Source organism: Lingula anatina, chromosome 6 (genome assembly GCF_051362555.1).
Source record: "Lingula anatina isolate TDL-2025a chromosome 6, LinAna3.0, whole genome shotgun sequence".
Lineage (NCBI taxonomy): Eukaryota > Metazoa > Brachiopoda > Lingulata > Lingulida > Lingulidae > Lingula > Lingula anatina.
In genome coordinates this window covers 9,971,410-9,996,675 of record NC_141772.1, presented here as the reverse complement: position 1 = coordinate 9,996,675, position 25,266 = coordinate 9,971,410, and the positions used below count along the sequence as shown (strand labels likewise).

The following is a 25,266-nucleotide window of genomic DNA, read 5'->3' as shown; positions in this document are numbered from 1 at the left end:
TTAGGGTGAAATGACTATATTTTTTCTCTGTGTTTGTCAAATAATAGGGCCTACACTGTCACCCTCTCGCGATATATGCCATGACCACCTCTCACTGACGCACGAAGTGTTATGGCATACATCGCACGGGTGACAGTGTATTATCTCACACTTAACGTTTGACGTTAGTACTAAACAGAATGTGGAGGTGGTGGAATCTATAGGCAACCAGCTAATGGCAGAAGCCTACAACATAGACCTTTTTGGCTACACTGCAGGTAGAAAGAGAGGCATTTTCTGTCATCAAAAATGAATATCTACTTTTATTATTAGGAATTTATGGGTTTAGGATGAATAATTTACAACTTATATTAATCCAATATCGGACATTTAAAAAATAATGAGAAACATGCCTTCGTGAACATTTTACTATATCAAACTGTCTGCCGGTGAGTGAACTAACCAAAAGGCCGTCTGGGCTCCGTATCGCGAAAGGTTCGCTATGTTGCGCACGTGCGCAAGCGTCTCGATTCCATAACTCGCCCATACTCGTCCCATATAATTTTACAGTTAAACGAGACTTACCTGTAAGTTGAAGTTTGACTGGGATTCTGCCTCGTCTTCAGGAACATAGGGTTTACGTGAGATAGAACTAGTCCTGTACCCTCTATTTGATATAGCGATTCGCAATACGCGATGCTTTCGAGATACGGGCCCCGTATCTCGAAATAGAATCGGTTATGGAATCGAGACACTTGCGCACGTGCGCAACATAGCGAACCTTTCGAGATACGGAGCCCTGGCCCCCGTTTCACAAAGAATCTTAAATCCGTAGACGTCTTACTCGAGCTGGGTGGCCTAGCTAGGTCGACTTAGCCGAAGTCGACTTGGAGTGTTTCACAAAGAATCTAACGTCTTAGCTTGGCGTGCTTACCGTAGTCGACGCGCACGAGAAACTCTTCAAGAAAAGGAGGTGTAAAATTGCAAAGTTTCACAAGACATGACGTTTCATGCACGCTCGGCTGTGACCTTGATTGGATAGTAAACGGTTGTCGTAAAATCGCTAAAAGATATTAAAACCCGGTGCATAAACTTGAAAACCACCTAGGACAACCTTGGACTGCCACATTAATCCAATACAACGCACAAATAAACTATAACAAGTGGTTAGAATATTCTATTTTATTGTCTCTATGGAGGTATATGGGGACTTTACGACATTCGGTTTCCCTGACTTAGGGCTTGGTTACCAACGTAATTAAGTCGTTACGTCATTAAGTCCCGTTTCACAAAGAATCTAAAAGGTCGCTTACGTCGTTTTTTTCTTAGCTGTAAGTCGACGATGTCAAGCCTCCTCGGGAGGAGACTTAAGTCGGCAAGCTCAACTAAAACTCGGTAAATGAGAGCATAAACAACAAAAATTTGGAAAGAACATACCTCCTTCAAGATATTGTGTTATAATATCCTTGAATAGCAGAGTCGGCCCCCGTATGGTGATTGCAGTTTAGGAGCATCGAGAACATATTCAAGATTTTCTAATTATACGCTTTACTATACGTTGAAATTATCTGCATCTTGAAAAAATGACGCATAATAAATCGATTTACGCTAAGAAACGGAAGGTTAGAAGAATTCATTCAACGGAACAGCACCTTCATACAATATACCATTTTCAATGAAAACACGTTGCAATCAAATCAGGTCTTTATTTAGTGTTTTGAGCTAATATTTCCCAGTTTGCCTTTGAATGTATTTCTTCTATACACATTTCAAGATCGGCAGGTATATGTGAGCTGGTTTTCAAAACATCCAGGCTTGTCAGTGTGTACAAGAAACGCAACAAACACATTGATAAATTTAAAAGAAGCATTATATATATATATTGAAAATCAGTTCCTCAATACATAAACATGAGACCCTTCTCACACTGAGTGGTATAATTAGTCTGTAACAGCCATTTGTAAGATTGACAACTTAATAGTAATTTTAACAGTAAGAGAATCGCCTACACGCCAATCAATTAAGTTAACCAAGCTGTAGCAACTCTACCAGGCTCACATACTGATTTTTCACAAGAAATTCACAGACATGTCTCTGGCCAATTCATTGCAAGATTCTAGCCCGAGAAAAGTGCACATAATTTAAACTGGCACATGTAGCAGCAACAACACTTGCGGGGAACTTGTAAAAGAGAGATCCCCTGTAACGAAATTACATGCTAGGAATTGTCAAAGTGTACAGGTAGACTGTATGGCTCAAGTATACCACTCGCTAAGAAAAGGCTATTAATAACGGTACTGAATAAATGTACTACAATTACATAATACAGTGTCTAAAACAAAAGAGTACAAATTAGAGGTAACAGTCATGAGTCTATGGACACGTTCCCATCGAAACTATCGATCTACACATATCGATCCAACTCTGCTGAATGCAATACTAACCTGCTAAAGTGACTGCATTCAGCATGAGTCCCCCATGAGTTGGATTGATCTACCTAGAACAATAATTTTAATGGGAATGAGACCTAGCAACCTTAATTATCAACCTGATCACTGGTTTTCAACATAATCTAATTGACTAACAAGATTAAACCTTCTACAAAATTTGAAGTCATAAAACATTTCTCTGGTTAAGCATTACATTTGTCTGGAGAGAGAATTATTTGATTTTAAATAACACACACAGTGTAAAATATTGCCCTTATCTAGTCAAAAATTTGAGATAATATTTCTTTGGTTTTTAGAGTGAAGAAAATATAATCTTTTCTCAGAGTTTTTATGATGGAATCGTGGAATGCATACAAATTTTCAAGTTGATTACAACATCTGGTATGGAACATATTAATGAACAGCGTTTCCTGTACAGGATAAAATACAATAAACCCATTTTTACTATCTTCAAGTTGGTCAATTTGTTTGACCCTAATAGCATTCAGTTGTAAATTTCCCACTAGATTTGCAGTATGGAAATTAGAAGTTATTTCTTTTTCTTCAACATTGGAGTAAAAATAAACTTATATTTCAGATAAAACAATTTTTTTTATTTCACACTCCAGGAATGTCCTCTCCAAACTTGCTTCTGTGTGCTGCTCTCTTGTGTGGCACTATAATCTAAAAAAATAAATTAATAATAACAATTATTATTCATTTCTTAAAACCAAGCTACTCATGAGCCTCAGTGCTGTTTACATGTTTACATAAAAACTCTTAGACTATATTCTACATCTATAAATTCCATACATGTTTAAATAGATATGAAATACCACTGAAACTTTTGAAAATAATTTATCACTCAGCCAGGTTAATCTCTCTTAAAGATTAGTTATAAATCATACATCTGCCTCAAATAAGTAATTTATCTTGTAAGCTACAAAATTACTATAAACAATTAAAATTTGAAAGCAGAAGTATAGAACTACATTTTAATAATAAAATGAAATATCTAAATGATAATTAAAATGTCAATAAAAATAAATTAATATTGATTTCTAATGGTTTTCCAGGCTAGAAGAAAGACAGGTCTAACTGGACTGACATTTCCCATTAAAAACACCAGATTAAATCAGTTGGTAGAAAGACTGAGAATAAGAATCACACCACAAAGACAGGTCTAAATGGAATGATAGCTACCTCATTATGTATGTAGGCGTCACATCCATAACACCACACTGAAAGGTCTGAATAGCTTAATACCATTTTGTGTTCTGTACTCAACCCATGAAAAAGCATGTGCTCATTGACATATCTTCCACAGCAAACCTAGAAAGTACAAAACAGGTTGAGTGGCAATAATTCTAACAGCAGAGACAGAAAAACAGCTTAACAATCACCACTAAAATTATTATAATTAAAAAAAAAACTGACTATGTATACACAGGATTAAGCTTTTGTTCCTTAGATTGTTTATATTATATACCAACCAAAAATCTATTCCACCTGCAGAGTGCTATGAAATCTCTACTCACTTCATAACATGTGAGGCAGACCCAGTTTTCTTTCGTGCTTTCACACATGGAGCATGCTGCGAACACGTCCAGGCCTCTCTCTGGTAGAGGAGCCACCATTTTGAGATGTTCACACCATGGCAAGGGAACAACAGCAAACATCTGCAGGTCATCCTATGATAAATGAAACAACAAAAATATTATTATTATCTTTATTAATGTAATAGTCTTAATTATATGTACTAGTTACAACATGGGTTGTCCACTGTATGACATACAAGAGTATAATTATATTGAGGCGCAGCAGAGATATAATTATCTTTTATATGTCCCATTCAGTGGATTGCGAGTAATTGTAATTGACTTATTCCACTTAGAAAAATAAGATGCATACACTGAAACATATGAAAGTGCAGGCAAGGGTGTAAGCAAAATACAGTTCATATGCAATTATCCAATTTATTGAAGTGCCTGCCGTGGGGTAAAAGAGATCTTTAAATTGTTACAAAGTCAACACAACAATAACTCGTTTACTGTTCCAATAAGTCTTTATGGATCAGTGCTTTCTGACACGACCAATAGATGGCACTGGTGAATTCAAACAAACACTTTACCTGGTCAGCTAAAGCCCCTCCCAGCAGCTCGCGTACAGTCAAATTCTTGGCGTCTGATCCACCACAAGCTCCTAGAGGAGAGTCTCCGGTGCAGTCACTAGATGTCACTGTAGGCGAGGACAGAAAACTGCCTCCATCTGAACAGCTGCTGACTGACTCAGATTTTACTGAATACAATAAAGTGATTGCAATATATTTTTTTGTTGTTTGAGGAAATAATTTTTTTTGTAATAATCACACACACACACACACACACACACACACAAGCTATTTATTGCTTTTGAAAGAGGAAACAATACAAGCTTAATCTATTTCTTTACACATTAATAAAGTACTTAACAGACAAGATAAACAACGAGAAAACACGAAGCCTTGATCCTAAAAATGAGATCATGGAAGTAACAGGACTAAAATACAAGTACATAAAAAATGGAGAAAATTTTTGTTAAAATATTCCGATTGCCATCTCTTTGCAGGCATCTAACAAAATAAATATTCACACAAACAAAAAGTGAGTTCAGATAGACCACACTATACCTTGTAGAGCTCCAATGGCCGTGGTAATACTGTCCATATCTGAGGTACTGGTCACAGCATTGTTCTGGACACCTGCTGTCACTGGGTTAACTGGGGCAGGTAAATCAACTGAAACACAGGATATATGGCTTTAACAAGGCAGCAAAGCTGTCAAATGTACAGACAAATCAACTGAAATACAAGACATATGGCTTTTAAAATGTTGAATAATAATATGGGTGAGAAGAAAGTAAATCAACACATAGAAAGACCAAAATGATTGAAAAGAAACTTTTTATTTAATTTCTCAATTAAATCAAATCCAGTAACCTCACCCCTAAACTGAAGACACTTCCAGTACTTCTTGTGTGTGTCCAGCACATTACATATGGACTCTACGGCCATTGTCTTAGGTACCAGAGACCCCAGGGGCGGACATGTTCCTCCCAGGAGAACCTTGGTACACATAGCCATGCTTTCTGATATGGAGTGGAGGTTGTAGCCACCCTAGAAATATACAGGAAAGATGTGAGATATAATACATGGTTCAGAACTATATGGCAAAACTGTTGCCCAGATTCGACATATATTAGTGTGTGTGTGTGTGTGTGTGTGTGTATGTGCATGTACATGTGTTCGTGTGTGTGTGTGTGTGTGTGTGTGCGTGCGTGCGTGCGTGCGTGCGTGTGTGTGTGTGCAAAGAGACTTTGACATAAGAAGAAAACCAGTCTTTTTTGGTCAAAATGTTTGAAATTTGAAATGCTAGCATCCTATGGAATTCTGATCAATGCATTTACAGTATTTCACTTCTGTTCTCTGTGAAGGTGCCATACAGTGAGTTTCAGAGGTTACTAAAAAATCACAAAAACAACAATTATTATCAAATTGCTCCTGGGGGTGAGTTTCCAGTAATCTCTGCACCTCATGGTGAAGTACCTGGGTATACTTTACCTCTAGTGCTAATATGACTCTCCCATTGGCCAAGCTCATCAACATCTGGGTCATGTGACCATAGCCAGCAGGGGTGACATCACAATGACCCTGAAATAACATTGTTTCAAATAACTTTCATAATACACATGACTTATAGTGGCTGAAGATCGAAACATAATTAAATCTGAATCATGAAATTCTTAAATCATGTAATTTCTGAAATATATTTCTTTGAAAAATTATGAAAAATTATGTCTTTTAACCCATGATCTTAAAACAAAGCAATATAACTACATGTATTATTTCATGACATCAAAAAGAGTATAACTCTTTAAAATGTCAAATGTAATAGTCTCATTTTTCATACTGGTAAGTCTATATAAAGTATAAATAATACTAAAATGAAAATAAAACTGCACCCCCTCTTGTTCCAGCCCTCTTGTTGTGCAAGAACCTTTAACAATGCTCCTCCCAGGTTTTTGCAAACTTAGCAAAAGTTGCAGATATTGGGTACTACCGGGTTACATTAAGACCACATTGTGGCTGTCACAATTCAGGTCCACTTACCAAGGGATCTCCCCTTGCTGCATCAAACCCAGCAGATACCAACACCAAATCTGGGTCAAACTGAAAAGAAAAAGAGTCATCGAGTAGAAAAAGGCAACCAGTAGAAACAATTTCATTAAGATTAAGCACTCAGAAATCCACGAAAAATCATCAACAAACACAAATTACCAACTTATTTAACTTATGATATTAACAATGCAATCAGAATATGTTAAACCATAAGAAAAAACTACAGCTGCAATTAAGTAATTATAAAACATTTACGCTCATAAAATCTATCTATCTATCTATCTAAAAGCAAAGAGCTAAGAAATACCCTCACCTCGTATGCCACTGGCATGATCACCTGGAGGAAGGCTGCCACGTACTCTGCGTCACCCATACCATACTGTAAAATAACAATCAGTTTTTATCTTAAATTGTACTAAAATAGACACGCCTTTATGAAGATTATTTCTTGAGATAATACACATCGCTTAAAATTAATTTATTTCTGTATTCAAGAAAAGTTTTTTAAAGAGTTTGAAAAAAGTTTTTCTTCACCTTGTTCCAGGGAATGTTGATGTTAAAGCCAGCGCCTGCTCCATTTCCCACTTTATCATAGTTTCCATCTGGTCCAGCTGGGAAGAAAAACCCCTGGTCATAGCGATGGATTGATATGTACAGTATGCTGAAATGACATTAGACATAAACTGGTTAAGTTTGGATCTTATACACTGCACTTTGGGGACACAATAGGGAAAATTGTGAAATTTACACAATGTGATACTGTGACTGTATTTTACAAGTCATAACTTCTTTAAATCAGAACATTCCTATTGGTTGGTGGCAACATAACTGAAAAGCATGATACCTTACAGAGTAAAAGCACCAATTTTTTAAAAATATTCTATAAAGAAATATAAATTTTAATGAAATCAGAATCGTTTTACTTCAAGTTTGACAATTTTTCTTCATTGAAGAGATGGAGTCATTAACATATGTTAACTTTGCCCATGTGTAATATCTACTGTCAACAGTACCTTGGATCATCTTCAAAGATGTGCTGTATACCATTACCATGGTGGACATCCCAGTCCAGTATTAGAACTCTGACAATATAACAGATATCACAGTGAGGACTGGATTAATTTTAATGGTAAAGTGTAGAAAAAATAATGATAAAAAAGTAAATGATTTTTTATGTGGCTTAACATGATTTTCTGCCAAAGAAACAAGACTGGGGTTTTCACCCTCAGGCTTCCTTAAATGGCCTTAATCACATGAATGACTTACCAGTAAAATACAACACACTGGTTAATACAACACACTGTCCTTACATTCTAATATCTAAGATTTTCTTTTAAAAACCTTTTAAGAATTCAAAAACACCAAACAACATTTAAGTTCCTGAAATTCCATGTCCCCAAATATCTCAGCTGTCTAGTAGGACTACATACTTTTTCACACCAAACGTCTTCTGAGCATAGCGAGCTGCTATGGCAACATTGTTAAACAGACAGAATCCACATGCCTGGTTGATCTCCGCGTGGTGACCTGGGGGTCTTATCACAGCAACACCATTCTGACTCTACAGAAAACACCAAATTACAAATATTTAATCCACATGGAGCATAAATGTTCTGTCACGTAACACACCTATCAAGTTGGATCATTGTGGCACAACTCTGTAGGTTCTATCCACTATTATACTGACTGCTACTGTTACATTTTACTTAGCTGTATAATCAGAAGTATTACAAGTATTATAATGACTCTTGTAACTTTCAATTTCCTACAGTAAATAAAAAGAAATAAATATTAATTATATAAAAAAGAAGAGATCAGATAGAGCTCCTTCGGACATTTCATATTCAATAATAGCAAACAATGTGGTTTACTCACTTCTAAACCAAGGAAGCCTTTATATATCTCACCTTGTTAGTTAAGACTGCCTCCACCACATTCAACAGACTACCTACAGCCAGCAAGGCACAGTCATAGGACTCCTGGACAAAGATATATTCAGTCAGTTTATTATTATAATAATAATAATAATAATAATAATAATAATAATAATAATAATAATAACTTTTAAAACTGTAAGCTGAACTTCAAAAATATACTGAAGTGTATGTGGATATTAAATAAATTAAACATACATAAATGAGAAGTTTTCTTATTCTTTAACACAATATGGTACAAATTAAGTCTTAAAACAAGTTTAGGCCACCCTTTTTTATTTTTATGGATGACATCCTCTGGGGACCCCAAAATCGGTGCGAGCGGGCGAAAAAAAAAAAAAAAAAAACAGTCCAAAAAAAAAAAAAAAAAAAAACTGCTTAAGAAAAGTTATGTTTTCAGTACACAGCTGGAAACACTAATTTACCACAGAAACACGTATCAAACTAACAACATGTCTTTATCCATGTTCTCAAAATATTAAAGCATTGTGAATAGGGCCTACTTCGTAGAAAGGTATAAATTAAGTCATGAATATATATATGCTGCATATTACCAAATCTATTTAAGGTTATTTCATGCATTCTGTTGGTATAGCAATCAATAAAACAAATATCAAATAAACAGCGTGTCTTTATTTGTAGGCCTACTCTCAGAAAATTTAAGCATTGTGAACACTTCACAGAATTGCTTCCTACTACCAAATCTAAAAAAGGTAATTTCGGTCGATGCCATTTTGTCTACTTCGACTCACACGTAGCAGCCAACTATTGGGTGGCCTGTCCGACCTTCAGTCCACCAAATACCACGACGCTCTTGTCGACCCTTTTTTCGCTACAAAAAAAACCTGGTAAGCCTATGTGCTGCTTTGGACAGAATGTCACTGAAATTTTCCGGGCAATGATCGCTGGCCGCGGCCAGCCTTTCGTATAATCGTAAAAAGGTGATATCTCCATGTCCTATATCAATGGCAAACCAATCCAAAACGACGGCCCCCGTTCTCTTTATGACTTTAATTGTCGTGTATTTTGAAATTAATGCTAGAGATGAATTTGACGCCAAAGCGGCCATATTTCCACGTGGTGATAATACGCATGCGCAGAAAGCTCATTTTCCGCACTCGGAACTACTCGGATGTCTCCGCAGTCGACAATGACAGCATGGAGCTTGCGGAATTAGCCGAGGATTGCCGATTACATTTTCCGGCAAATTCAATAACGACGTTTGCGACAACCGACTTCCTTGGGGGGGGAGGGGGGGGGATTTTTTTTTTTTTTTTTTTTGGAGAACGGATGAAAATCGGTGCGCGCGCAGGATGTCATCCATAAAATTAAAAAAGTGTGGCCTTAGGTTTAATAATTATCAATTTTGTTTTCAAAAAAGAATTAATTTAACATTAAGCTATAAAATGTATTATATTCAATCGTTCAAATCATCATTTGTTATTTGGCTGATGCTGTTTTTTTTTTAATATGATTAGAGAAGCTAGTAATTTAATCTGTCCTGGTGGCATTAAATCTGACTAAAAGATAATAATTGTGTGCAAAAGATTGAAAGACTGAACATCTTACCTGGCAGAGATAGACTGAGTTGTACTGCAGCTGAACTTCTTTGAGTTCTCTGGGTTTGGTCTCTTTGATCTGCTGCATCTTCTTAAAGTGCTCCATCCTGGAGTGAGATATAAAAATTTTGCTGATCAGTCTTACCTCAAAGCCCCATCAGTAGTAATGATTATATAAATGTTTTAATTTCTTGGCTCTGAAAGCAGCCAGACAGTACAATTAAATAATCAAAAAGGATGGCTAACTGACCATAGTGGTAACGTAAAAAGTCACAGATGAATTAAGTTATATTTAAGTTTAAATGAAGGTTTTAGATAAAATGTAAATAAATATGATTATTTTTAAAATGTAATTTGGTACATAAAGGATATTAGTTGAAGAGAATATGTTGTACTTTAAAATCTTCTTTCATAAGTATAAATTTGTTTATCTTTTAAAGTTTGTATGATCCACAGAATGTTTTTGGCATGAAACAATCCTTGATTTTGACACCTTTGTGCATGCAAACTTTTATATGACAAATAGCAGATGGGGGCAAGAAATAAATTCAAAGATAAAAAAGTTCTTTAATTGTAAAACAGTCTTTCAGTCTGACAGCTGTGGCAGTACAAGGAGCAAATTGATAACATGATTGCAGCATAACTGGTGGTTTAAAATTCTGTCAAAATCACAGGCTTAATTTTTATACATGTTTTCAATAACCTATCCGTCAGGGTAAAGATATCTTTGTCATTAAAACAATTTTTAGAGCCTAGGCTTACTTGTGACATGTCAGTACCTCTTCATCTGTTGCCATCCTTGACTGGAAAATACAGAGAAATACATAATACAGTTTTGGAAAGATTCAAGCCTTTCTGAAATATACAGAAAAGCAGTTGATGAAAAAACATGCCTATCATAAGTAACTCAATCTAATAAAGCTAAGTATTGGATACTAGTACATATCATTATTTAAGCTACTGATTCTGAGTGAAACTTTCTACTAGTAGACAATTATATTACCTCCACCCTTAGGCAATGTTTCAACAACCTATACTCCTGAATCTTGTTATATATCTTGGTTATTCTGTCAGGTCTCTCTGGGTGACCCCTGGGTATAATAAAGAAGTATAATGATTATTAACTTAAAACTTGAAGGTTGAGTGAGGCCAGAAAGTGAGAAAACCATGCCAGACACTTCTTGATAACTGGTTGAGACTGCCAGGTTTCAAATTTTGTGTAACATGAATTGACCTCATTGTCTCACAAAACTGGAAGAATATACCTCACTTAATATGCTAACAAAGATATGATGTCATTAAGCCCAATAGGACTAGGTATAATTAATTCTTTTAACACAAAAATTTTGCTTTTCTTATATTTTTTATTATACTACAAACACATGTCACTTAAATAAATGATTTCTCTCCCTAATACTCTACACAAAGTTGAATATTTTGCTAACTGATATCTTAATTTCAAATATTTGCACTGCATCATTAATTCCACAATTTCTTTTTGAAAAGAAAGCTCACTTACGGATCAACATGGTTCTTGTGTTTCCTCATGACTTCGTCATAGACCAGGGCTGTCCTGTATACATAAGAGAACAGAAACCATTTATAAACACAATATCAGTTGAATCCAAGGGCTCATTCCTAATATAACTATCATTTTACATAGATCAATCCAACTATGTGAGGCCTCATAATCAGGGATGAGAGTGCCTTTTGGTGAAAAAGTCAATAAATATGACATAGGGTCCAGGGAGCGACCTAGGCCAATTATTATTATTATTTTTTTTTCACTCCCAAAAAGTCAGAATTCTACCCATAGTCGGAAAAATCTCATCCCTGATACACTGATGCCCATTTACCTGTGTGGTGCCTTGCCCAGGTAAGTGTTATCTATCAGCTCCTGTATTCTGGCACTGTAGGCAGCCTTTACCTCTGGCTCCTGGACTGGGTAACAACACTCGTCTATTGGGTACACCTCGGGACGGTTCTCGGGGGTGGAAAACGGCACAGTTCTCCTAGGAGATGGAATGAAAAGTTCAAATCACTTGGATATGCCAATTTATGTTGATTTTTAAAATTAAATCTGAATAATAAAATAGAAGTAGAGGGATGGTTAAACCTGATGGATAATGTTCTCCAAACAGATGCATTTGACCATAAGAATAACTTCAATGATAAATTATATTTCTTAAATATTTACTTATCAACCCAGTATTTATTTAGCCTGTGATGAAGAGAAAAAAAAAATGCTGAGCTTGCTTATTTTAAATGTGTATTATGCAAGACATTGTTGTTCAGTTTAATAGTAACATTTATTAATTAAGTATTATTTAAAAGGCCTGTTAGGTTATTTATAAAATAACAAACTTACAAGTTATCATCTTCCCGCGTGGTACTGGATACCTCAGGACTCTGTACTGGCAGCACCCCCTGGAACTGGAGACACTGCCAATATGGGCGTAACACGCGGATAGCATTCAGTATGGTCTTCTTGATACTGGAAAGTAGGAATAAAGAAAGATAAAAGACAGACTAACGGCCCTGATATGGATGATGGTGAAGTTAAAAACACTGAGTACTGTAATATAATCTGATAATATGAACTCATGACTACCTTACTGTCCTCTTGCCACATCTGTCTCCCATTTCACATCTATTTAGTAAAATATGAACATCAAGAAAATTCATAACACTGGTCTACAATTTCTGACTATTTTTTTCACAGTTATTGCTGATAAAAGTAAGAAAAACACATCACTAAATTACCATGCATATGATGTGAATATAGAATTCAAGAATCGATCATCCTGCTTACAGAAATTTATGTTATAAGTGAATCCTGTCTTTAATTTGTCTGGTAAAAGAAAATGAAAAAAAAAAAAAAAAATCACAACAAGAGGGGCAGAAGGCATGAAATATCTTACACATCATTAGGCTGCTGTAGTGGTCCTATCCTTGGTGTCGGGTCTCCCAGTAGAGCCCTCAGTGTGAGAGCCACGCCCTCAGACAGAGACTTCAGGCAGTATCCTCCCTATGGAGAGCATAATGTCCAGGTCATATATTTTTACTTTAAACAGTGGTGATTAAAATGTGGTGTTGCTCAACACTTTATCAAAGTTTAAAAATTGATTTCTTAAAAAATATGGACATTAAATATTATGTCTTATGTAGATGATTTTTGGAAGGTACTTGTTAAATTTATAACAACAATTCACGTCAAACTTCCACACATTTACCAAGTGCACTGTTCTACCAAACACAGTCAAATCAAACACACTGTCACACCCAACACACTGTCACATCTACCACACTGGCACATGTTTCAACATATTTATTTACCTCTAGTATAACAGCCAGTTTGCCATCAGCCAGAGCACTGAGCATGTTGATAAAATGAGCATAGCAAGCTGGGGTCACCTCCATCTCTCCCTACAATACAACAAAGGTAAACTAATGAATATGCAAGTGCATATTTTTGGACAAATGATTGAAAAAACTGTGTACTTGTGAGAAAAGAACTTATAACAGCCAAGTAAACAGCCTGAGGTTTAGCAAAATATAAGCTGATGTTATATTTGTCTGTATTAAAATAGTTTTTAAGTTACATTCAATCATATTATAAAGAGATCAGAATTCTATCAAATGTTTTTATCTTTCCATACTTGTGAGTGCCACAAGTGAACTTTTAACTCTTTACAAATTTAAAACATTTACTAGTAAGTAAAACTTTTAAAAACATTGATTACATCAATTCATGAATCTTTGTAAATAAATAATCAAAAGCAGGAGCAATCTGTCAAATGGAAGGGTAAGACATTACAAAACTGAGCAGTTTCACAAAAGATACTGCAGTCATTCAAAATTGGGCAAAACTATTGGACTAAAATATATGGTCTGCCTGATCTGCAGTTTTCCACTAAAAAAGTGTTGGTTTGAAACATCAGTCATGTCTTTCTTCTTACAAGAAGAGGACAAACACTTCATAAAATTAGACTAATACTACGGAATAAGATTATCGTGGGGCAAAATGCTGAGATCTAAAAATTTAGACCAATTTTTTTTTTTTTTTTTTGGAGGGGGGGGCAAAACAATCTTTTGTGAAACTTGTATTCAATATCATTACAAAAAAGTAACTAGAAAATAGTAAGTAGAAACAAGTTAAGACAGTTAATGGTTGTTCAAAGAACACAAAAGTAGCATCAGGTATTATACCTTCTCGTCTCCAAGTGCTGAGTCAAATCCACTAGAAACTATAACCAATTGGGGACAAAACTAAAGGAGGAAAAGGAAGAACACTAGTACTGGCACTGTAATAATTAGTACTACAAGCATAACACTCATGCTATGGGACTAATTGCAATCTCCCTGTTCAAGAAACTGATTGACACCCATGCTGTTTGTGCAATATCAATTGCTCCTTTATCTTTAATAAGAAAATTGTTTTGGTGATGGTGATCTAGAGTAATATAACCTATGATTATTTCAAGTAAGAGATCAAAATGTCACAACTTCTGGTCGAATAATAGTGCCATGCAACTGCCTGCTTTTAAACAATATCTACTTTTGCCAAAAAATGTGTTTCACAAAAAAAAAAAAAAAAAAAAAAAAAAAAAAAAAAAATGCACTTGGCTTGACCGAGAAGTTTGAAATAGTAAAACCAGTCTCTTTTTGGATTGAAAAAAAAAAGTGATGTCTGAACATGCACAAATAAAGTGGACCACACCCTTATTGGTCTGTGTACAATAACCTAAGCAGTGTAAACAATGAGTTTCTTGAACAGGTGTTGCTATTTCTAACACAGGGGAAACTCAGTATATAGCATGCACATCTGTACCTCTGGGCATCCTATAGCTGCATCATAACCAGAGGAGACCAATACCAGCTGAGGGTTGTACTGTAATGTATGGGGGAGAAGTGTAAAGGGATGTCCAATATCATTGTTAATGGAGCATTCAACACACTCAGCTGTCACATGTGACACACTGTCACAGCCAACACACTGTCACACCTAACGCAATGTTAACCATATCACTGGCACACCTAACACAATGTTAACAATATCATACTGTTATACATTTTAATATAATGTCAACTTTATCATTCACACCTAACACAATATTAAACTTGTAACAATCAAACCTGCCATACTGTAACACCTTATACAATGTCAACCATATGACAATGTCACAACAAACACAATGCCATCCACATCATACTGTCACACCTACCACAATGACCACAATATCACACTGTCACACCTAATACAATCTCAATCTTGTCACACCTAGTGCAATTTCACAACTAAAACAACAATTTTCAACTTAAAATAGTTTATACAGCTGTATTACACTTTTAAAATAATAAATATTGCTCTTAGCCATAAGCAATTGTTGTTCTCTACTTATCATTTGCTAACTGTATGAACAAATATCTTACTTAATGCAATTATTCAATATCATTACTAATTGCAAAACATAATATCTTACTAACACTGCAGTAACCTAATTATTACAGAAAAAGGTAAATTTTAATTGAAACAAGATTTCCATTACCTCATAGAATATAGGCATGAGTAGTTGATGAAACACAGCCATGTAGTCACTGTTAGTCATACCAGTCTGAAACCAAAGTTTTCATTTATAAATTCACTGAAATGAATAAACAGTTAAACTCGTCTTCCCTGCGTTTAAATGTATTAATTCGGTGGATTAAATTATGAGTTGACGTGTAACACAGTTCTTGTCTAGTTACTTGTGTTTTCATTAAGTAATTCACTGGACTGAATAAACAGTAGTATTCTTGTCTTGTTTTTAAATTTATTAATTTGCTATATTAAAATTAGCAGTTATGTCCTTTTCTAACTGCACGTTCTTTGTAGCCACCTTGCAAAACAATTGCACATTCCAACAGACATATAGTCAAGTTTATACAATATCAAGAGCAGAAAATATCTATATACATAGGGTTTTACTTATATATCAGGGATGAGACTTTCTGGCTCCCGATAAGTCAGAAATTTGCAGATATGCCAGAAAAATCTCATTACTGTTGTAAGCATCAACACCACCTAAAAGGTCTGAAATCTGCCAATAGTCAGAAAAATCTCATCCCTGCTTCAGTCACTATAATTATTTCAACTCACTTATATACACTTTTTCATTCCAACTTTATTTCTGTCACCAAGATATCATATCAACTGATCATGCACAGCATCAGGACAGCTGTGTCTATTTTGAATAAAATCAAATCCCTTTCTCCAATTTTATGCCAATAATATCATTTGATGAATGTGATAATTACCTTATTGAGAGGTATATTGATGTTGTAGCCTGTACCTCGACCCTCTCCTATATAGTCATAGTCGGACTCTCGAAGGTTTGGCCAGAAATTGCCATACTCATAGCGGTGGATAGACACATACATCACTCTGAAAGACACAAAATCACCAGGATTATTAAGCAAACATGTTCATTAGCTTGGTAGTTGTATCATATATGATAATAATTAAACACAAGCTGAAATACTTGCACCAGGATTATTATTTATGAATAGCTTATTAACATTTTATATTTCATGTGCAATATGACAGTATTTAGGCTCTCAGTCTGACATATATAAAAACTACCATTTCCTGTTTCATCTTCATCCCTCACAGGTCACTAATTTTTCCAAGTTTCTTACAAAATCAGACTTTCTCCTACGAACAAAACTTGCTTTTCAAAACAATTGAAAGCATCCCTTTCATATATCTTTTACAAAGCATTACATCAAGTTATAAATACCATCAGTTTATTATTACTTTTAATTCAGCAAGTTAATTCCATCTATTTCTCTTACCTTGGGTCATCATAGAACATGTACTGTGTGCCTTGACCATGGTGGACATCCCAGTCCACTATCAACACCCTGACATATCAAATATACAGTCAGTTAGAAATCAGTGGTTTTAAATATTGACAATTTTTGGCATTATGTTCTGTAAAGCAATAAGTATATTGGCATGGACATTTCTCTCTCTCTCTCTCTCTCTCTCTCTCGATACATTGAAATATATCTCAGTAATTATTAGACCATACCACACCAAACACATACCTGATTTCTATATACTTTCCCTCAAACCAGCTCACCCATTCCTTGAATACTTGACATTATAGCACTATATAAAACAAACATGACAAAGAGCTTAAGGCCCATTTCCACTGAAAGAACCGTACCAAGTAGATCAATCATGGGGACTCTTGTTTAATGCAAACAAACAAATTGAAACGCCTCCACTTGTTTCCAACGTACTTGTATAATCACCAGCTTTTCTGAATTCTACTCAATGCCAGGAGGAGGGGTGTTAATCTGTCAATCTGATTGCATTCAGCAAGAGTCCCTGCAGAGTTGCATCAATCTAAATCAAACAAAAACTTCATTGAGAATAAGCCCATAGTGAGTACCTTTCCAGACCAAACTTGTCCAGAGCGCGTTTTGCAGCAATGGCCACATTGTTAAAGAAGCAGTATCCACAGGCCTCTTTGTACATTGCATGGTGACCTGGGGGTCTGGAAAGGAATTAAATAGCAAGTTTAAAAATTATTTTTTAGTAATATTAAAGAGATACAGAAGCCCAGCTCTGAAAGTCTCAACCTTTTAAACATGTTAAATGGCTATGGACTACTTAAAGAGTTTTTTTTTTTAATATTGAAATATCTGCAGTGAGAAGTACATTCTAATGATATTTTAAAAAAATGGGTATGTTTAAAAACTTAACATTTTAATTACTGGTACAAGATAATCTTTATAACTTTATTATTCCTCCTTTAATGCTTACCTTACAATGGCAAACCCATTTCTAACCTGAAATAAATAAACTTCATAAACAGACATACACAAACAATACCATCTATAAATATATATGCAATGTCATTAATTTTTCCACATAATCTATACATGTCTTTAAAATAATATTCGGACCTCTACACGATGAATCAAACACCCCATTTCCATAGATTAGATCGACCTACTTTAGATCGACCTAACTCCCTGGGGGTTCACGCTAAATAGCTGTCAGCCGGGCGGACACGAAAGTTAATTACCTCCTTACAGCTTGTAGTAGGCGGGACGGACATTTAAGTCGGATTATCTGAAAGTAATCTAGTGAGACTCCCCGCGGGGATAGATCGATCTAAAACCTATGGGAATAGAGCCAAAGTTAACATGTCTATAACAATATGTGTAAACTGACCTTTTCTTGCAAGATCTGTTCTGTCATTTCTATGGTACTGCCTAGAGAAAGCTGTGCACATTCAAATGTTTTCTGAAAATTGGCAATAAGAACTAATCATTCTCTTTTTTTATTTCTATCAAATATATTCTCAAATGATAAAAGACTATACTATTTAACCATTATTATAATCATTAATTTAATAATTCAGTTAAAAATTACTAACAAGTACAGACCCAAAACAATTTATAATGAATTTGTCCATTATTATACCTTTATTAAATAAAGTTAAAATCAAATCAAAACATTTTTGAAACAAATTTACAATAAAAATCTAAATAACTAGAGGATCAGAGAGGCGATACCGCCTCCGAATATTGTACCACCAGCTGGAGCAAGCGCATTCGTATAGACCCCCACATACACAAAATAAGGGGTGCAGCCACCAGTCTTGTGCTTGACAAGCTGTAAAAATGCAATCAACAAGAATTTTCAAAATATGCAAAAAATATATATAACTAAAAATGGTGCAATCAAAGTTAAGTTCATTGTAAGGTAGGTCAAAGGTCAATTTCAAGGTCACAGTAAATTGCCAGTATATGACTTCCTATCCAACTTCAATAGTAACTATGGACCTATCTCTGCCAGTTTTGGAGATAAAAGGGAAGCAAAATTTGCAAAGTTCAGTTCATGGTGAAAAGTAGGTCAAAGGTCAATTTCAAGGTCACAGTAAGATTGCCAGTATATGACTTCCTATTCAACTTCAATAGTAACTATGGACCTATCTCTGCCAGTTTTGGAGATAAAAGGGAAGCAAAATTTGCAAAGTTCAGTTCATGGTGAAAAGTAGGTCAAAGGTCAATTTCAAGGTCACATTTAGATTGCCAGTATATGACTTCCTATTCAACTTCAATAGTAACTATGGACCTATCTCTGCCAGTTTTGGAGATAAAAGGGAAGCAAAATTTGCAAAGTTCAGTTCATGGTGAAAAGAAGGTCAAAGGTCAATTTCAAGGTCACAGTAAAATTGCCAGTATATGACTTCCTATGCAAGTTCAATAGTAACTATGGACCTATCTCTGCCAGTTTTGGAGATAAAAGGGAAGCAAATTTTGCAAAGTTCAGTTCAAGGTGAAAAGTAGGTCAAAGGTCAATTTCAAGGTCACAGTAAAATTGCCATTATATGACTTCCTATTCAAGTTCAATAGTAACTATGGACCTATCTCTGCCAGTTTTGGAGATAAAAGGGAAGCAAAATTTGCAAAGTTCAGTTCATGGTGATAAGTAGGTCAAAGGTCAATTTCAAGGTCACAGTAAGATTGCCAGTATATGACTTCCTATTCAACTTCAATAGTAACTATGGACCTATCTCTGCCAGTTTTGGAGATAAAAGGGAAGCAAAATTTGCAAAGTTCAGTTCATGGTGAAAAGTAGGTCAAAGGTCAATTTCAAGGTCACATTTAGATTGCCAGTATATGACTTCCTATTCAACTTCAATAGTAACTATGGACCTATCTCTGCCAGTTTTGGAGATAAAAGGGAAGCAAAATTTGCAAAGTTCAGTTCATGGTGAAAAGAAGGTCAAAGGTCAATTTCAAGGTCACAGTAAAATTGCCAGTATATGACTTCCTATGCAAGTTCAATAGTAACTATGGACCTATCTCTGCCAGTTTTGGAGATAAAAGGGAAGCAAATTTTGCAAAGTTCAGTTCAAGGTGAAAAGTAGGTCAAAGGTCAATTTCAAGGTCACAGTAAAATTGCCAGTATATGACTTCCTATTCAAGTTCAATAGTAACTATGGACCTATCTCTGCCAGTTTTGGAGATAAAAGGGAAGCAAAATTTGCAAAGTTCAGTTCATGGTGAAAAGTAGGTCAAAGGTCAATGTCAAGGTCACAGTAAGATTGCCAGTATATGACTTCCTATTCAACTTCAATAGTAACTATGGACCTATCTCTGCCAGTTTTGGAGATATAAGGGACTAAATGTTATAATTTTGGAGTTACCATAATGTGCCATAAATTGCCTACAGAAAAAATTAATTAAAATAAAGAAAAGGTCATTTTGGTCAAAGTTCTTGAAATGGGAGGTTCTCTGAAGTTGCAGAAGTTTAAATTTGATAAAATAATGTCATTTTTGACCACAAGTTGTCTGCTTTGCCAAGCATTATGTTTTATTTTTCCGGAGTTCAAAATTTATTATCCATTACCGTACTGCACATTTTTACAGAAGCCGACTGGTGCCATATGTTGAAAAAAAAAATTATCTCGAAATTTCGAGATAGCATTTTTTTTGTTCAAATTTCAAAATACTATCTCGAAATTTCGAGATAAATTTTTTTGCTCAAATATCAAAATGCTATCTCGAAATTTCGAGATAATTTTTTTTTTGTTCAAATTTCAAAATGCTATCTCGAAATTTCGAGATAAAAATTTTTTTTGTTCAAATTTCAAAATAGTATCTCGAAATTTCGAGATAATTTTTTTTTCTACATATGGCACCAGTCGGCTTCCGTACATTTTCCTTTCACCACCAATATGTACTTTCTGATACAGCGTAACTCGAAAACCGTATGGAATACAAAAAAAACCGAGACCACCTCCAGTGTTGGGCTTTACATGCTCTACAAAATGCAAAAAAGAATGGGTCTCTAGCATTAACGGTTCCCGAATTAGAGACAGTTTTCAGTTTCGGTATCTTATGGCCGCTACTCCTGTGAAAATGCACCGATTGACCCCAAATTCACGGAGATGAAAGATGACCTGAAGGGTAACACTTTCCAATAATATTATTGGTTAAGTCTGTGTGGCGTCTGAATAACAGGGCAAAAAAATTTTTTTTCGTAAAAAATTTCATTTTTTTGAAAATTTTGACCCATTTGACCTTGAAGTAAAGGTCAAAGGTCAAATCCGAGGGTATATTTGAAATCTACACATATGACTTTTGGAAAGCCGTCTATAGAAATTTTTCCCGTAACTCCTTCTGTAGGGTAGATAATTAGCATTTAATTTTGCCATTTTTAGACAAGGGTGCATTGCAATGAGTGCCACACCCAGACCCCAATACCGACAAAGCCCAAATTTTACGTGGAACGAGTTGAGATTATAGGTGACCTAAATCCATGAGATGGGTACGGGGGCCCTTACCGTCTAGGAGGAGAAGCGGTAACGGTAACATGGCGGCGGAGCCGGCGGAACGGACCGGACGGGACCGAAACCATGTGTACCGCCAGCGCTAACGCTGGTGGTAAATTTTTTTTGTTCAAATTTCAAAATAGTATCTCGAAATTTCGAGATAATTTTTTTTTCTACATATGGCACCAGTGGGCTTCCGTACATTTTCCTTTCACCACCAATATGTACTTTTTGATACAGCGTAACTCGAAAACCGTATGGAATACAAAAAAACCGAGACCACCTCCAGTGTTGGGCTTTACATGCTCTACAAAATGCAAAAAAGAATGGGTCTCTAGCATTAACGGTTCCCGAATTAGAGACAGTTTTCAGTTTCGGTATCTTATGGCCGCTACTCCTGTGAAAATGCACCGATTGACCCCAAATTCACGGAGATGAAAGATGACCTGAAGGGTAACACTTTCCAATAATATTATTGGTTAAGTCTGTGTGGTGTCTGAATAACAGGGCAAAAAATTTTTTTTTCGTAAAAAATTTCATTTTTTTGAAAATTTTGGCCCATTTGACCTTGAAGTAAAGGTCAAAGGTCAAATCCGAGGGTATATTTGAAATCTACACATATGACTTTTGGAAAGCCGTCTGTAGAAAATTTTCCCGTAACTCCTTCCGTAGGGTAGATAATTAGCATTTAATTTTGCCATTTTTGGACAAGGGTGCATTGCAATGAGTGCCACACCCAGACCCCAATACCGACAAAGCCCAAATTTTACGTGGAACGAGTTGAGATTATAGGTGACCTAAATCCATGAGATGGGTATGGGGGGCCTTACCGTCTAGGAGGAGAAGCGGTAACGGTAGCCGTCCGGCGGAGCCGGCGGAGCCGGCGGAACCGGCGGAGCCGGCGGAGCCGGCGGAACGATCCGGACGAGACCGAAACCATGTGTACCGCCAGCGCTAACGCTGGTGGTACAATTATGCAAGCAAAAGCTGCAAGGTATGATAAAAAGCAAGGGAAAAAACAAAATTAAAAGTACATAAATTCATTTTTATCTAACTCAATTTTGTTAAAAACGGAACAGCACAAATTAATCCTAAGTAATTGGTTATTATAATTTAACTTTGTTTAAGTTAGTCACATTAAAGCACTAACTACGTGGAAGCCATGCAGGTGCTTGCTTGCACAATGAAAAGCTATAACAGCACTTTCTTGTAATTTACAGTGCTGATTTGGCCATTATTCTTTTTAATTCTCAGATATCTTGTTTTCCATTCAAAAGTTTTTCTTTTTTTAAATAATTCAAGATACCGTTGTCGTGCACCTACGCTGTTGAAGTAAATGGAGTCATATTTCCCCGAGAGGTCTTGGAGTGTCTGGACCCCCCTTGGTAAGAGGGGTTCTGGGGAGTGCCCTTTCTCTGAAGTCATTTTAGGCTACAAATGATCACAGATTGTCAGAATAAGTGGAGGAATGGTTTTCTGGTGAGGAAAAATCATCCAGTGAAGTTTAATGGTAAAATATCTTAGTTTAGAAGCTAGTGGAACTGAGATGTTGTTTGTGCGAGTGCTAATGTGGACATTGGTGCTGGGGTTTAATACTGCTGCCAGAAACATTACAAATCCACAGGACTTCCCGTCATTTTCAACAAATAATGCCATCAAGGATTTCTTTAACTTATGCCATAATAACAGCTTGGTGACCAAGATACAAAAATGTGCACACATATATTCATAGCTACAACTATTAGCAACAAAAAAAGGAAGCAAATGGACAAAAAGATATAAAATACATTGACACCTTAAACAAGGAGGCAAAACACAAAGCAAAACTAAATAGGATAAGCTAACAGTATTGAAAAATAAACTTCTGTTATATTCAGAAACTGAACAAAAGCTAGCAGTCTTTGTTTCTTAAGATAAATAAAAAGTTAAAATAAGTTCGGTTTTTACAGATATCACACTCAGCACTGTATACTTAGAGAGAGAGAGAGCACACACTTTGCCAGAAAAAAAAAAAACTTTTTCCAGGAAAATATATTTTGTTGTGTACATACACTGTTAAAATAAATGCCATGATATTTTTCTGAGAGGTCTTGAAGAGGCTGGATCTCACTAAGGAACTGAGAATCCTTCAAAAGCTTCAGGTATTCTGGACTATGCTGACTTAGAGCAGCTTCATCAACAGACTTTTTGGGCTACAAAATGAAATATTCATAAAAATCAAAAGTTCATAGTAATTTAAAAGCAAGACTTGTCTGATATTAAATAAAGAATATAAATTAATGTAAATATGAATATAATATTAATTGCTGAAATTACCCAAATCACTTAAATTAAAACAGAAAAAAATGTGTGTGCACCTCATAATTGTTTTTATGTTTTAAAATTCCTAATTTAAATATGTCAAGTCAACCTGAGTATAAATTCTTTGAAAATCACCAATGATTGAGCACTGAGTTTCTTAAATTAAACTGCCTCAATCTGATTTGCTGTCTTCCTCTGGGTGGAAATCAGAAAACAAAAGAAAACTCCATAACTTCCAAGTCAGATACATTAAAGCCTTGGTAATGATAGGCAACTCAGAACACTATAAAGTAACCTTTCACTGAATGGCAGAATTCCCTTTTCATATTTGCTAAGTTACCAATTGTGCTCAGAAAATGTAAGACAAAAATTTGAGCTCATTTTGGAACAATCGGTAGTATTTGAAACGACTAATTCCCCCACCCAATGATGTTAATTAAATTCAGAGAGATGGGGAATTTTACATATTGTCATGGTAACAGTGAGGCTCATCAGTTTTGTTGATTTCATGGCAATACTAAGGTTCAACGTTTTGTTGTCCTAGCAGCACTTCATATTCATCATTTTTCTTGTCTTAATGGCACAATTAATCTTCAGGAATGTAAAACTGTGAAATTGGACATGTATATAAATGGATTTTTTCATACGTCATTTTGACCTCAAATGACCTTCACCTTGGAAATTTGCCATGACCCCCAGCTCAGACAAAGATACATCGAGTATATATCCTTACATTTTTGAAATCCCAACATAAAGACAAACAAATGTGGCATTTTGGCCAAAATAATATATTCTCAATCATGTTTTGGACATAATATGATATCAGCACTGCATTTCTTTCACCTAAAGGATCCTAAATAAATAGAAATTGATGATTAAACTGCAAATTAAATGCTACAAAATCATGCAACCACTAGGGGAGATTTGCTACACTCCTATTCTAAACACCTGTCTGAAAAACAAACAATACAAACAAACATTCATCAAAAAGATAAACATTAAATTCATGCTGCACTAATGCTAGTCTACTAATATGCAAGCAAATACAGAAAATACTGCACAGTGGTGACAAGTAAGAAAATGGAGAAGGCTCACTTACAGGCTATTCAAATATTTTCCCCGCAGGTCACCAGAGCATACTCAAATGTATAAAATATCAAAGATAGCATACAAAGCAAAGTTTAACTTATTTAGTTGGGTAAAAAGTGAAAATCCAGTTTTTATTCAGGCTTATATTGATTATTATCATATGTACCAGTATGTCCCCTTTTTTCACCAAATAACAGCTGGTTTCTTGTTCTACTTTGTTTTCTCGTGTATCATGTAAGTACCAGTAGCTTTTGAGGAATAAGTTCACCACTGAATCAGATTAAATATTTATGTTGGAACGTAAACATGTGGAGAAAATGTTAGAATAGCCTGTTCGAAATGCAAGAAAATTATATAAAATCTAAACACACCAGTGAGCAAGATGCCTACAGTACTATAATTTATCTTTTTTTTTTTTTTAATTTGCACAGTTGAAATACATATAGACATTGCTCTATCCATTTAATATTGATCAATTTG

The 25,266-nt window shown here is 35.3% G+C and overlaps 1 protein-coding gene across 9 annotated transcripts in view; it reads right to left on the bottom strand.

Moving 5' to 3' along the window:
- Positions 1-1,670: 1,670 nt before the first annotated feature.
- LOC106172630 (protein deacetylase HDAC6-like) overlaps positions 1,671-25,266 on the bottom strand; it is a 29,976-nt gene continuing 6,380 nt past the window's right edge. For 3 of the 9 annotated variants that reach the window (XM_087015015.1, XM_013553421.2, XM_087015016.1), the window contains 30 exons: positions 23,448-23,588; positions 22,720-22,827; positions 18,285-18,356; positions 17,871-17,896; positions 17,497-17,601; positions 16,892-16,960; positions 16,355-16,481; positions 15,607-15,672; positions 14,889-14,948; positions 13,394-13,483; positions 12,979-13,085; positions 12,426-12,551; positions 11,914-12,069; positions 11,577-11,630; positions 11,061-11,148; positions 10,820-10,860; positions 10,068-10,164; positions 8,472-8,543; positions 7,995-8,125; positions 7,578-7,646; positions 7,099-7,225; positions 6,878-6,943; positions 6,556-6,615; positions 6,007-6,096; positions 5,391-5,562; positions 5,077-5,184; positions 4,540-4,706; positions 3,947-4,099; positions 3,612-3,740; positions 1,671-3,092 (listed from right to left, as the gene is read on the bottom strand). In XM_087015015.1, the coding sequence (XP_086871141.1) occupies positions 3,027-3,092; positions 3,612-3,740; positions 3,947-4,099; positions 4,540-4,706; positions 5,077-5,184; positions 5,391-5,562; positions 6,007-6,096; positions 6,556-6,615; positions 6,878-6,943; positions 7,099-7,225; positions 7,578-7,646; positions 7,995-8,125; positions 8,472-8,543; positions 10,068-10,164; positions 10,820-10,860; positions 11,061-11,148; positions 11,577-11,630; positions 11,914-12,069; positions 12,426-12,551; positions 12,979-13,085; positions 13,394-13,483; positions 14,889-14,948; positions 15,607-15,672; positions 16,355-16,481; positions 16,892-16,960; positions 17,497-17,601; positions 17,871-17,896; positions 18,285-18,356; positions 22,720-22,827; positions 23,448-23,588 (2,943 nt within the window). In that variant the 3' untranslated portion in view covers positions 1,671-3,026. Of the gene's footprint in view, positions 3,093-3,611; positions 3,741-3,946; positions 4,100-4,539; positions 4,707-5,076; positions 5,185-5,390; positions 5,563-6,006; positions 6,097-6,555; positions 6,616-6,877; positions 6,944-7,098; positions 7,226-7,577; positions 7,647-7,994; positions 8,126-8,471; positions 8,544-10,067; positions 10,165-10,819; positions 10,861-11,060; positions 11,149-11,576; positions 11,631-11,913; positions 12,070-12,425; positions 12,552-12,978; positions 13,086-13,393; positions 13,484-14,266; positions 14,327-14,888; positions 14,949-15,606; positions 15,673-16,354; positions 16,482-16,891; positions 16,961-17,496; positions 17,602-17,870; positions 17,897-18,284; positions 18,357-22,719; positions 22,828-23,447; positions 23,589-25,266 lie in introns of all 9 variants that reach the window. The other 6 variants (XM_087015018.1, XM_087015020.1, XM_087015021.1 and 3 more) reach the window with 4 other exon arrangements.